The sequence below is a fragment of the Phalacrocorax aristotelis genome, chromosome W, assembly GCF_949628215.1.
Source record: "Phalacrocorax aristotelis chromosome W, bGulAri2.1, whole genome shotgun sequence".
Taxonomy (NCBI): Eukaryota; Metazoa; Chordata; class Aves; order Suliformes; family Phalacrocoracidae; genus Phalacrocorax; species Phalacrocorax aristotelis.
Window position 1 is genome coordinate 27,685,553 of NC_134310.1, and position 14,149 is coordinate 27,699,701.

Consider the following 14,149-nt stretch of genomic DNA (forward strand, 5'->3'; position numbering starts at 1 on the left):
AACCAACATGTTGCAAACACATTATCCAGGTGTAGCAACCAGCTCACTGGTGTAAAATGAGGCAACGGGTGAAAACAGGGATACATTTTGATTAGGAAGAAGGAAAAAACCAGCTACTTGAGGCACTCAGAGCTTAAGCAGAATGAACATACTGTACTTGAAAGGGTGCAGAGGAGGTGGTGCTTCCCAGTCCTGTTTTTAACCAGAGAAGCCCTTGGGAAGGGCCACAGTGGACTTGTGTCCTCAACAAGATGGATTTGTTCCAGCTCTGCAGTCAGGATCATCACGGAGACCCTGATAAGGGCTAAGGGGGCTTATAAGAAAGACAGGGATAGACTTTTTAGTAGGGTCTGTTGCAATAGAACAAGGGGTAACGGTTTTAAGCTAAAAGAGAGGAGACTCAGACTAGATATAAGGAAGAAATTTTTTATGATGAGGGTGGTGAAACACTAGCCCAGGTTGCCCAAAGAGGTGGTCGATGCCCCATCCCTGGAAATATTCAAGGTCAGGTTGGACGGGCTTTGAGCAACCTGATGTAGTTGAAGATGTCCCTGCTCACTGCGGTGGGGGGGGGGTTGGCCTAGATGACCTTGAAAGGTCCCTTCCAACCCAAACTGATGATTCTATGGTTCTATGATCATTCCCTACAACCGGGAACACTGCTAAGGCGCAGGGTGCACAGTCCTGCTGACACAGCTCTGCAGGCACTCTTGGTGGTCTAATGGATCACAGTTGGGGAATTCCTTCCCCAAAAACCTCCTGGAAGCCCCACAGTCTGCTAGATGGGTCCTCCTGGGAGCACAAGCCAGTTCTGCTGCACTTCACAGGCTCTCCACAGAAAGGCATCAATAGCAATTTTCAGCTTCTCCAGCAGCCCCTTATTGACCTACTGTTGCAAGCCTTTAAGGAAGATGCTTGAGATAAGATCCATGGGACTGCTCAGCTGCTCTGCATGGGGAGAGTCACACACTTCCCTGAGCTACAAGCAATTGCTACAGCTCCACTTTTCTTATTGTCACAAGGCAGAGGGTGGTGAAAACTGGGGAAAATGCAAAGTACAAATGAGGGTGTGGGGATGAGTAATTACAAAACACTCCACCAGCAAGGTCAGTTTCAGGATTTCTACGATCTGCTCCCAGTAGAAGTATCAGCTCCTCGACCCAGGACATCAGGACAGCTGGGCTGATCCTGCTCCCACCAACAAGCTCTACCAGTGCTGCCCTCTCTAAAGGGGTATCGAGTCCCTCTCTGGGCATACCCTGTGAGCTAGGGAAGTCAGGTGAGACCTTTCGCTAGAGAAGAAACAAGTGAGCACTTGGAAAAAGAAGCCCTTTAGAAGTCCACAGGCATAAGTGGCATCTTCTCTGCTCACCCATTTGATGCTGAGGTTGCCCAAACACAAATTTTTAGGGAAAACCTTTCCCTTATGGAGCTGCCTGTGCTAATCTCTGCGTGAGGCACAGGCTCTGCCGTGCTCCAAAGCATTATTTGTTGGGCTCCGAAAAGCCTGTTGAGCTGGAAGAGGCAGGTTGCATCAGGCTGCATCCATTAGCGATGGTGCTTCTCTCTGCATGGCCTTCTGTTCATGCCTCTCTGGGGATCTGGTGAAGTCTTCAAGCCCATTGAAGATGCACAAGGTACCACCAGCCCATGTGTCTTATGGAGGGGTCCCTCTTCCCAGTTCCCTGACTTGGCTGGCCTGGTCTCAGCCTGGGTGAGAACATACTGACAGCAACTCATGCTGCTCCGTTGGGTCACTGCTGGTCCCACAGCAGCTGCCCAGAGGAGGTGGCATGGGGGGAAGGAGCTCTGGGCTGAAGCTGCTCGCGTCAGCATGGCTGCATTGAGAGCTGTGTCCATAGAAGGCACTTTCCCTAACGTATTTTGGGCAACTTGAAGAAGTTTTTTTTGGTGGCACCTACTCCTTTTACAGTGATGTGCTACTCTCAGCTGAGGAGGAGACTTCTGTTCTTCTATTACCCAACCAGGACTCCCTGGAAGGATGGTATGAAGAGATTAGTTTGTTTATTGTGTTGAGTAAACCAAAATGTTGGTTATCCTCCTTGTCAGGCTCCTGAGGAACTCAGAGATACTTAACAGCAAACTGAATTAAGGCCAGAGGAACAAAACCCTGTACCCAGTTGTGGGAAACTCCTACTTATTTCCTCTGTAGACAAGGGAAACAATGAAACATGACTCTCTCTTCCTGGATCTGGAACAGCAGAAGGGATTCCTGTGAAGGTGGAAACCATTAAGAGGTAATCACTGGAGATGATGAAGAAAATCTGGTCACTCATCAACCAACAATTGCAATCCAACAGTAGCAGTGCAAATCACACCCACTAGTCTCTTGGGAGAATTTACCATTTACCGTCCCTTTTTACAAAACAACATTAATTGCAAGATGGTATTATATTGCCAGTAGCCTGGCCATTTCTCCCCACTTTCCAATTGATACATTGGCCACCAATGATTGAAATATTCAATTAATTGTTTCCGAGTCAAAGGATCACCTCCCAGATCTTTCCAGTGTCTCAAAATACATCCCAAAGGTGTTCTTTGTGGGATAGGTTTCTTACTCGGAAGTGTGTCCCATTTTCTGAAAGTGGATGAGACAGATGGACAGAGCCACCCAGTCTGTGCACACAGGGAGACTGAGCCACCCAGATGGCCACCTTCATCCTGCCCGGCTGAAGACATAACAACCCTGGGAGAGGAGGATGTGATCTCATCCCAAGGGTCCTGGGGAAACACAAAACATGGAAAGAAACAGTGGCGAGACCATCGTGCTTGATTGCGACTGGCTCCGCCCTGGCTCACCGGACGCTCTCCACTTTCCCGGCTCTGCGGAGGGAGAGAGTGTATGGCAGATGCAAATAGTTGTGCTTACATCCCACTGAAAGGGTTTTTGGAAACTAACAACGCCTGGTATGGAGGGCGAAGGAGAAAACCAAAGCCACACAAGGAGGAGGGACCATCCTGTGAGAAGGTATCTAGCTTCATTTCTTTATCTGCCCTAGTTGCTTCCTCTACCTTCTCCATGGGTCCCAGAGAAACAAGGGTTGCACTTCCCCTCCCCTATTTGAAATATGCCATTACGGTTTTAATGCTGAGACTAAACAAGTCCCGTAGCTTTCCAAAAACATGTTACTGCACATAAAATACTCAACAGAGCAGCTGGGCTCAAAGGCATCGTGCAGCCTGCCTTGTTTTGGTCTGTCCTCATCTGCTCCCAAATAACACCCGATCTCCTTCACCTTAACTCTAACCTTTGACCAAAATGATGCTGATTAAAGGGATCTTTTTTTTTCCCCATACAAGCTACATTCACAGGAGGGTTTTTGCCAGTGCAGCTATGGGGGGGGGTGGGGTGTCTGTGTGTGTGTGAGCTCTTTGCATGGCTATTTATTTATTCGTTGCACACCAGGCACGGAGGTACAGGGACATCCATCCCTGCCAGGAGTGTGGTCCTAGAGACAGACACGTGCCTGTCTCTTCTATTTGCAGACCTCTGCTCCTGCATGCTACCTCCTGCCACATCTCTGAAGGTCCACATCAGTGTACCCCAGACTTTTCTCCCAGCTCTTCCAGGTCTTCAATCCTTCTCTTCTGGATCCCATGACATTTCCCCACTTGTTTGCTCTCCCCATTTCTCTTCCTTTCCCATGTCCCTGACCCCCAGTTTCCTCTTTCTCCCTCCTTCCCTGGAATCCCTTCCCTCCCATGCCTGCATCCCTCATCCATTCTCCATCCTTTCCCCCTACAAACCACTTCCCAGTTTGTCCCAGTCCTGCCAGACTGGAGACGAAACCACTGATTTTTGCAGAACCAGATGGGAGGACCAGAAGGGGACTTTTATGAGGAAATAAGTCCCCTTCTTCCCAGAGGACTTATTTTCTCCAGTCAGATCTGGCCTCATGGAGCTACCTGGGTGGAAGGGTGGCACAGGGTCAGGATCTGGCCCCCTTGGTGCCTTTGCTCATTTGATAAAGGAAAATTTCTGTCTCATTCTTTGACTAGGAGAATAATCTTAAAAATCCTGGCTTCTCATTATACTGTCAAAGACCCTTTTTTGACTCAAAAGGTTGATGCTTTTTAAAAAGTGAGAGTGATTTAAAAAAAAACCCAAACCCAACACGTTAAAAGATACAATCTTCTTTTCCAAACAGCACCACCCTCCTCGCTCATCTGACTGCAGCTGGGAAGGTTTTCCTCTCTCTTCCTCTGAAGGAGACAGTGAAAAGGCAGTGCCCTCTTGAAGTTCAGACATCAGTTACCGTGTTAAACTATTTTGCTAAATTACACAGCACGGCCCCAGGAGATAACAGGCACTAAGAGAAGGGAGGGGAGTGGATACCCATCTACATGCTGCACCGCAGACTCGGACGTGGGGAAAAGCAATTAGACGGGGAGTATTTATCCTCCCTGCACCACCACCCTGAGGCTTTCAGTTAGCAGCGTGTACCAAGGCAGGGAAGCGATGGGAGCGTGCCAAGATTTTAAGCGATACTGAAATGGGACTGTCTCTGCCAACCAGACTGGAGGTAGGAGACAACTCCTGCAGAGGAGCAACTGTCCTGCCTGCTGCCAGCCTGCCGGGTCTGCTCCCTGCTGCCTCTGTGGGGCTGATTCACCGCTCCTGGGCGCTGCCCCCAGTCCCCAGGGTTGGCACAAAAGCATCAGTCTTGGGTCAAGTCAATGCCCACAGCTCCCTTATGGGTGGTGATGCTCAGGGTCATACCCCCAGGGTACCCACCCAGCCCCAGCAGCAATAACCCCCTCAAGCTGGCAGGACCGCCGTGAATTCGTCCTGCACCCACAGCCTGCTGCATGAAGAAGTTTTGCAGTTTAATTAGTCACTCTGTGACAAGCTGCTTCCCAGAGTTTGCTCTGAACCTGCCCCAACAGCCCTGTCTGATGCGCCCGTGGGTGTTGAGAGCGGGACGGTGCCACAGCAAGGCTGCTCCCTGTCAACCCTGGAATCCAGTCCCCTTGTATACAAGCTAAGACATCATGTGTGGACAACCAGATGGGTAAAAAACTGTTTGGACAGTTGGGCTCAGAGGGTTGTAGCTACTGGGTTACAACTGAACTCTGCCTAGGGGCCAGTGATGAGGAGTACTGAGGCATTTATCCCAGAACCTGCCCTGATTAGCATCCTTATCCATGACCTGGAGGAGGTGAGGAGCACACTCTTGTGAAGTTTGTAGATGACACCAAGTTGGAGGGACCACTCAATGTACTCGAGGAGCTGCCATCCAGAGGGACCTCAGTGGGCTGGAGGAAGGAGTCAAGAGGAACCTTAAACATTCAACAAGAAACAAGCCCTGAACAGGAAAAGAGCACAGGGGCATGGGTAAGGGGTGGTATAGGGTTATTATGGGGGGTGAGGGGGGCAGAGCCCACCCTGTGTTGCTTGCCGATTGGGAACCCCAATCAGCAAGGTGCCTTGAGGGGACCACAGTGACATACCTGGCATTTTCTCAAGCTTTAGGTCCTGCAAGCCAGTTTTTCTACTTCCTCACTCTGCTGCCTTAGGCAACTGCTCAGGTTACCTGGCTGTAAAGCCAGGTCTGACTGCTGAATGGCATCATAAGAATAAACAAATGCATCCAAAGCAGCACTCAACACCAACTACCTTGGCTGGAAGCAGCTCCTCCTGGCAGAGGGCTGGCAGGAAGGTGGCAGCTCTCAGGCCTAGAGACATCTCTTGGGTTGGCGTCCCAACAACATCCGCTGAGGATAAGATTGAGACACGAGGAGCCAAAGCTCCTAACACTACTCATTTGTCCCAGCTTCTGCAGAGCATGACCGTGGCTCCAAGCTGTCTACAATCCTTCCTTCCCTGCAGAACTCAGCCATCACCAAGAGCTGGGCCAGGTCCCTCAGGACCCAGTCCTAATGCTTCTCCTCCCCAGCTGCACCAGGGGATGAAGGTGGGAGGGCAGTGAGCTGGGCTGGCCCATGCCAACCCCATTGACACACATGCAGCCACGGGCAGCACAGAGCTAGATGAAAACTAGCCAGCTCCAACCATGCTTAGGAAAAGGGTAGGAAAGGAAAAAGTGGTGATAATCAGTGAACAATAGATGGCAAATAATATTATTTATTATCTCTATGCCTTCAGTAGCCATGGGGCACTTGTTGCACCACGCACAGGGCTCTAGAGTGCTCCTGCCCCACTGATGGTTCAGCTGACATTTGCTGGTCCCTGGTCTTAACCTATTTTCTACATTTTGCTGAAATCTTGGACGAAGGCCACAGAAAATGAGAAATACGGCCTGGCTGGAAGAACCAAAGTCCCTTGGGCTGGGAGATGACAGTGGGCCATCCCTCTTGCCTAGACCATGAAGTGCAGGAGCCAGGACAACTTCCTAAAACTGCTGAAAGTGTTTTCATCGAGCCAGATAAAAGACTCATGGGAGAACATGATCTTGGAAGATGCCACCATTGGTCCCATGTGAGGACAGCCAGGGCTGGAAGCAAGGAAGGGCCAAGCCTGTGGTGCCCTGGCTGCAGCACAACCATCCCCAGGGAAAGCCTCTCCCTGGGAAAAATGCCCTCTTCCAGCTTGCCCTTGATTCCCCAAAGCTCCAAGGGAAGAATAGGAGGAAAGCTCGCTCTTTCTAACTTGTCTGCTTTGTTATTCTTTTCTCAAGCTCCTCAGATTTGATGGCTGCAATAGCCTTCTGGTTCTCATTGAAAAGGGGCTCTCCTCTGTTCACTGTAAAAATCCCTCCCTACCCATGACCAGCTTCAATGCTGATCTTTGGGCTGGGCTTGGGCATCCCATTTCCCTTCTCCAACTTAAACTACACACTATTCCAAGCAGAAAAACGTGTTTCGATCTAAAGCACCACCCAAATTCACCATGCTCCATCAAACCATTTTAATGAGAGCTGGACCCACCTTTTACTTTTCTTGGCAAATCATCTCTTTGCCTAAAATGCCAATGTTGACCCCACTAGACCTTGTTGTGCACAAATCTCACCTCAAGCCCTCAGAATGGTTCTGGAAATTAAACGTTTTGATTCTTTGGAGATCCAGCTCCTGGGAGAGGCAGTCACCATGTCAGACACGGTGGTAGATCCTTCCTTCTCCCCGACCCTGTTTTCCAGCAGGCAGCTCAGGTGATGGGTGCAGAGGAGGATGCAGCACGGTCCCCTAGGATGGGGGCTCGGCATGGACCAGGTTTGAGCCAAGGGGCACAGCCACTTCCTTGGCTCCCAAAACACTGCCCGGGCGAGGCAGCAGCTCTGACCCAAATTTCCTTTGTCGTGATTAAACACCCGTTCCTGTGGCTGACATCAAAATGCAGTGGTCTGCCTGCTTCCCCGAGGACAGTGATGAATGCTGGTTCAATTAACCAGCAAACCCCAGCATTTATCACTCTAGCCTCTCCTGAAATGAACTTCTCTTTTGATTTTTTTTCTCAGCCCACAAAACCAATCCATCCACATCACTCAATAAATAACACTGGCATTGCCACTCGACGCCCCAGCCACATCCCCAGCTCCTCCTCACTGGGACAACCAGCACCTATGTCCTTGCTGCCATCCTCACTTCCTTCCACCTGGTCCAGCTCCACAACTAAAGATGGTGTTAATAAGCTTTTATTTGGGGGTAAAGGAAAGGAGCTGGAGAGAGGAAGCTTTGCAGGGGGAAGGGAAGAGACATTCCTGCCTCAGTCATCAGGCAAATTTCCCCTTCCTCTTGCTCTCTCCCTCGCTGACCTTTCGCTGAGTCTGCCAAAGCTATAAAGGAAAAGGGAAAAAGGAAAAAAGGAAAAAAAAAAGACAGAACTAAAAAGCAGAGCTGAAAGGACAGGCAGAGAGAGAGAGATGTTATCTCACTTCTGGTAGTGATTCATTGCCAAAGGATGGGTGGATGGAAGCAGAGGGAGCTAAGCATGATTGTGGGCAACACAGAGGGGCTTTGCTGGGGGATGCCCAAGGGGGAAGGAGTTAGGAGCAAGGGGCTGAAACTGTACATGGGGATGTATGTGCTGATCAGCAGGAAGGGGGAAAACCCCATGATGAGTTCTATTACACCTTCTGAACTTGTCCCAAGGCAAGTGGAGGTCCCAAACCTTATAGGCTATGGTGATATCCCCTCCTGCCCTGGGACGCCAGCCCATGTGCTTCATGACACTCACTAGGGGATGAACACTCTGCACGATTAGGGAGTTTCCACCATATCACGGAGCACCTGGCAGGGTCAGCCTGTGCAAATATCCTTGTTGTCTCCTGGGTGCAGCTGGAAGAGTTCACCACCACCTCCTCGGCTGCATCTACAGCCTGGCTTTGGCTCTGGCAACCACCTCGGAGCCAGGTACCTATCACTGCTGATAAATAGGTGGTCCTGTTCTCCTGAGCTGGCCCTGTGCATCAGGATTAGCTGATGGTGGCAAAAAATGGTGGCAAGATGAAAACCCATTCCAAAGCCATAGAAGAGGAATGGCGTGGGTCAAGGTCACAACCCTACAGAACAAGCATTCGCAGATCAACCATTTTGGGGCGGGAGAGCTGGAAGACTCAGGCTCACCCATGTCAACTAAGCTGAGTCATCTTCTCTGACAAACAACACAGGGACAGCTGTCCTGCTAAGGAACGGAGAGATGTATTTTTAAGAAGCAAATTTATGCGTGACATCTTGATATAATTAGTAAAGGCTTTTCATGGAGCTGACCTGTAGCAAAATATATGCCTGATACATGAAATTCATGTCCTTCTGCGCACCTCTAGATTGCCACCATGTCCCCACATACCAGCAAGGTGACAAGAGGGACTGACAGCACGGCAAGGGCGGAAAGGAGTAGGCAGGGAAAAATCCTGGCAGAATCAGGGCTGGCTTGTGTCACGACTGTGATGGGAAGCAGAGGGGAACAGGGACTTTGCTAGATGCCAAGATATTCCCCATAAGGTGACACATACTGCTGTGGGCAGAGATTTTTGAGAAGTTAGGCTATTCTTAGCATCTCTATGCCACCTCCTCCTCTGGATATGTGTGCCTCATCATGATGCCCGGACTCTTTCTCATTGCTACAGGAACCGTCTGTGAACCCTACCCACAATATTACTGTGAAGACAAAATGTTTATGATGTGTTTGCAGTCAGAGAAAATTTCCCATGCATGTAAAAAAGTAATCGCTGGCAGTTTCTTCATCCTTCCCTTGCCCAAGGTCTAGCGGAGTACTTATTTTACAGTGAGTTATTTATGGCCCGACAAAAGCACTACTGACAATTTGAGATTCACAGCTCCAACCCTGGGCAACGAGGCAGATTTTTCTGAGGAAGTCTTCTACAGACAGCAGGAGACAAAGCCAGCTTTAAAACAGGATGGGAGAAAGCCCTCTCCTGCTTGATTGAACATTAACACTTGAGTTGCCTTTCCTATTTGTCCTCACCGAGGTTTCTGCCACTCCCGCAAATTCTGAAATGAGCCCATCAGGAGCTCAGGTTCTGAAATGTCCCAACCCCGGTGGCAGGGCTGGGTTTCTGCTGCACTAGGTGGGAAGTAAGGACATATGGGACTTCACCTCTCCCCCTCTTCCCTCCCCTCAGTCTGTCTCATCTATTCAGGTGGCTTCACCTGCTTTTAAGAAGCTTTTTAAGCCCCTTTGGTGGGGAGTTTCGCGATGCTGGGATGTGCAAACTCAAATGTTAGATTTGCAATCCCAACTGTTGGACTTTGCAAACCCTTGGACAAAGGGGTCTTGCTTGGAACACGTGCTTTTAATTAGCAGAAACACAATATGGAGGAAAAGCCAAGCACCCCTGCAGATGTAGGTACTTTTGAGGTGAGAAGCGTTGATCCTGGCAAAGCAAACCTCTAGGAATCATAAAGCAAACATCTACGAATCATGGGTGCCTCAGCACTGCAATGCAACGGCTTGGCCTGCAGGTGGAGATGGACAAACTCTGAAGGCATTTACCTCCCTGAGGCAGGTATAAATGGGGCAGACAAGGACTCGAAAGGGCTCTCCGGTGCTGCTCCTCATGGCGCCAAAGACTTCACAGAGAAAGGTGATGAACCCCAGCCAGCGTTCCACGTCCCGCTGCTGCAACTCCTCCCGCATGGTGAAATCCTTCTGCAAGAGGGACAGAGACAACAGGCTGCATCAGCAAAGCCACATCGCCATGGGAGAGGCAACGGCTGTCTAGCGAGAGAATTAGGAGGAAATTGAAACTCAGGGTGGGGGGAGGAAGACAGACAGACTGACTCTTTAGTAACAGTGGGGAGATTACTCAGCGCAGAGTGGCTGGAATTTCAAAACAGCAAAGCCACCAGAAAGCAGGTACTGTAGAAATAGTAGCAACCCCTGCAATAACTGTCATGGCTTGTGCTAGAGATGGTGTCCCCTGTGCCCTGCCCTACCCCTCAGATAAACACAGGGACTCTTCTCCATATGCACAGCCAAGATCAAATAAAAGCAGCAACAAAGAGGTTAAATGAAATGCAGGGGAAAGGCAATGAATGCTGGTGGCCATGCCGGGCTTGATGGTCCAGGTGGACCCACCCAGCCCATTCATTCCAGTATCTTCAGCAGACCCAGTGTCCAACCGGGGGCATCCTAATGGCCTGGCTGCTCCCTGGGGTCTCATGAAATTATGGCAGAGACTGGCTCCCTGCCCAACCAGAAGAAGATCAGGACAGCCCGGGCTTGGCATTAAAAGGTCACCCTGCTCCTGAGCTGGTGATTGCCATGACCAAGGATTATTCGAATGATGTGATTTATGGAGCAACATCAGGTGGAAGTGTGCAGGGAGAGACCTGCTTCCCCATCAGTCCTCCAGCTGGGAAGAAAAAAAGGGGTTTGCCCAAAGGCAGGATATGAAAAGGGATGTGTGTGTTGGGAGCATGTGGCAAAGAGCAAGGGGCAACACAGAAAAGCAAATAAAAACCTTTCTAGAGGATGGCACAAGAGAGTGCATCGCTCTCAGCGCCAAGAGGATTTCCCTGGGCTCTCAGCAATGCTGCAGAGCTTCTTGCAAGATGTCCCATGCAACTTTGCTTGCTGTCTCCATAGTGACCTTTCCTTGATATTAAAAAATAGTAGACACTAAGTAGGGGAAAATTAAAGAACAGGACAAGTTCATTCTCAACACTGTGTGTTCCCAGTGCAGGTTGCACAACATTTGAAATCCAGCAACTAAATAAATTATATCTTTTTCATCTTAGTTTATTCCTACTGCCTGAGACAAAGGGCTTTCACAGAATCACAGAATGGCAGGGGTTGGAAGGGACCTCTGGAGATCACCTTGTCCAACCCCCCTGCTTGAGCAGGCACACCTAGAGCAGGGGGCACAGGAACATGTCCAGGTGGGTTTTGAATGTCTCCAGGGAAGGAGACTCCACAGCCTCCCTGGGCAGCCTGTGCCACTGCTCTGCCACCCACACAGGAAAGAAGTTTTTTTTCATATTGAGGTGGAATTTCCTATATTCCAACTTGTGCCCATTGCCCTTTGGCCTGTCGTTGGGCACTAATGAAAAGAGCCTAGTCCCATCGTCCTGACACCCACCCTTTAGATATTGATGAAATCCCCTCTCAATCTTCTCTTCTCCAGGCTAAACAAACCCAAGTCTTTCGGCCTTTCCTCATAAGGGAGATGCTCCAGTCCCCTGATCATCTTGGTAGCTCTCTGCTGGACTTGCTCAAGGAGTTCCACATCCTTCTTAAACTGGGGGGCCCAAAACTGGATGCAGTACTCCAAATGTGATCTCACTAGGGCTGAGTAGAGGGGGAGGATAACCTCTCTCAATCTGGTGGCCACACTCCTTTTAATGCATCCCAGGATACTGTTGGCCTTCTTGGCTTTGCTGCTGCAAATGCTCTGACCTGCAGCTGCACTCTGCAAATCCAGGGAGATATAAAAGCCACCACACCAAAGTTCGCTCTCATGCCCTGTACAGCACATGGGAGAGCTTTCTTTTGAAACAAAGGTAGGTAAAGCAGCTGCTAAAGAAAGACAGGCAAAAGTGTGACGATTATATTCATGACAAAACTGTATGCACAGAATATCCAAGACAGGAGCTATTTATATGTTTCATTGCAAAAGGAAAAAAAAATACATTTGCACATGCAGGAAAAAGACTTGTAAAATAACCGAGGCACTTATTAACCAGTGATAACTAATTCCTCTCTACACCCATTTCTATAAGGCAATTGCCCAACTGTGTCTGCAACTCCAAAGCCAACCTGCAGCCAAATCCTGTTGGGTCTTTTCAGACTCTCTGGGGGAGTTTGCAGAGTTCGTCCTTTCATTATCCAGCCAGTCCCAGGGCGGTGATGGAGGAGACAGTTATTTGCCAGCTCAGGTTATCACCCCAGGGTTACCAAATTACTCATTCTGGAGTTTTCACTTGAATTTTAATTTAAAAAAAGTCAAAGAGAAATGACCTCCTGAAATTAAAAAAAATTAAAAAGTCAAGAAATTAGAAAAAAACCCAAGCGAGAGTATCCTGTACCCCTCGTCTGCACCAACAGGGACCTCCAGCCTCACCCACCCATAAGGTCACCCACTGGCCACCCCTGCCCTGGTTCAAAAAGCAACCTTTGAACCCTGGAGCTCTTCCTTGATGCCCTGAGAACTCTCCATCCCCTGGCACTATGAGAAGCTGTGGGACGATACATAATGGTTAGAGGGACAGGCTGCTAGTATGAGTCCTCAACCTGTTGCCCAGGGGCGTGCTGGGGGCACTGCAGCGCAGTTGAAGTCTTGCAGAGATGAGTTGGGTGCTCCTGAGGTAATAGGAGCCAACAAGGAAACTCCCATGAAACACCTCAAGTGTATCAAGGGTTGCTCCGATAAGGAGACACAGCCTGGATGAAATGCCTCTACACTAATGCACGCAGCATAGGAAACAAACAGGAGGAGTTGGAAACTACCATGCTGCTAGAAAGCTACGACCTAGTTGCCATTACTGAGACTTGGTGGGATGAATCCCATGACTGGGATGTGGCTTTTGATGGCTACAGGCTGTTCAGAAGGGACAGGTGAGGAAGGAGGGGAGGAGGCGTTGCTCTCTACATCAAAAAATCAATACAGTGTGAAGAGCTGTCCCTGAAGAATAACCATGAGCAGGTCGAAAGCTTATGGGTAAGAATCAGAGACAGAGGCAACAAAGGGAACCTTGTGGTTGGTGTCTGCTTCAGGCTGCCTGATCAAGGGGAGCCTACTGACGAAGCCTTCTTCCTCCAGCTCCAGGAGGCTTCATGCTCGCAGGCTCTTGTCCTACTGGGGGACTTAAGCCACCCTGACATCTGCTGGAAAAGTAGCATGGCAAGCTGTAGGCAATCCAGGAGATTCCTAGAATGCATTGAGGATAACTTCTTGAGCCAGGTAATAGACAGCCCTACCCGAGGGGATACAATACTGGACCTGATGGTCACCAATGCACGTGAGCTCATTGGTGACATCAAGATTGGAGGCAGCCTGGGCTGCAGTGATCACGCACTGGTGGAGTTCACACTCCTGAGGGATACGGGAAAAGCTAGGAGTATAGTCAAGACCCTAAATTTTAGGAAAGCACTTCCAGCTCTTCAAGGAGTTAGTCAGCAGGACCCCCTGGGAAACAGTCCTCAGGGACAAGGGAATAGAAGAGAGCTAGCAGATCTTTAAGAATGCATTCCATACAGCACAAGAGCTCTCAGTCCCCAGGTGTAAGAAATCAGGCAAAGAAGGGAAGAGACCAACATAGCTGAGTCGAAACATGCTGGTCAAACTAAAGAGCAAGAGGGAACTGCACAGGCAGTGGAAGCAGGGACAGGTATCCTGGGAAGAATATAGGGATGCTGCCCAGTTGTGTAGGGATGGGGTCAGGAAAGGCCAAGGCGTGGCTGGAGCTGAACTTGGCAAGTGATGCAAAGAATAACAAGAAAGGCTTCTACAGGTATGTCAACCAGGAAAGGAAAGTCAAAGAAAGCGTACCCCACCCAATGAACAAGAATGGTGGCCTAGCATCAACAGATGAGGAGAAGGCTGAGGTGCTCAACGTTTTTGCCTCAGTCTTCACTGGTAATGTCTCTCCTCACCCCTCCCAAGCCGATGGACTGCAGGATGGAGACCAGGGGGATAAAGCCCCTCCCACTGTAAGGGAAGATTGGGTTCATGACCACCTGTAGAGCCTGAACATACATAAGTCTATG

General features: G+C 49.6%; 1 protein-coding gene across 7 annotated transcripts in view; it reads right to left on the bottom strand.

Annotated features, from left to right (window-relative positions):
* CTIF (cap binding complex dependent translation initiation factor) overlaps nucleotides 1–14,149 on the bottom strand; it is a 183,341-nt gene that overhangs the window by 13,734 nt on the left and 155,458 nt on the right. For 4 of the 7 annotated variants that reach the window (XM_075077472.1, XM_075077473.1, XM_075077474.1 and 1 more), the window contains one exon: nucleotides 9,935–10,090. In XM_075077472.1, the coding sequence (XP_074933573.1) occupies nucleotides 9,935–10,090 (156 nt within the window). Of the gene's footprint in view, nucleotides 1–14; nucleotides 2,743–9,934; nucleotides 10,091–14,149 lie in introns of those variants that run through there. The other 3 variants (XM_075077467.1, XM_075077470.1, XM_075077471.1) reach the window with 2 other exon arrangements.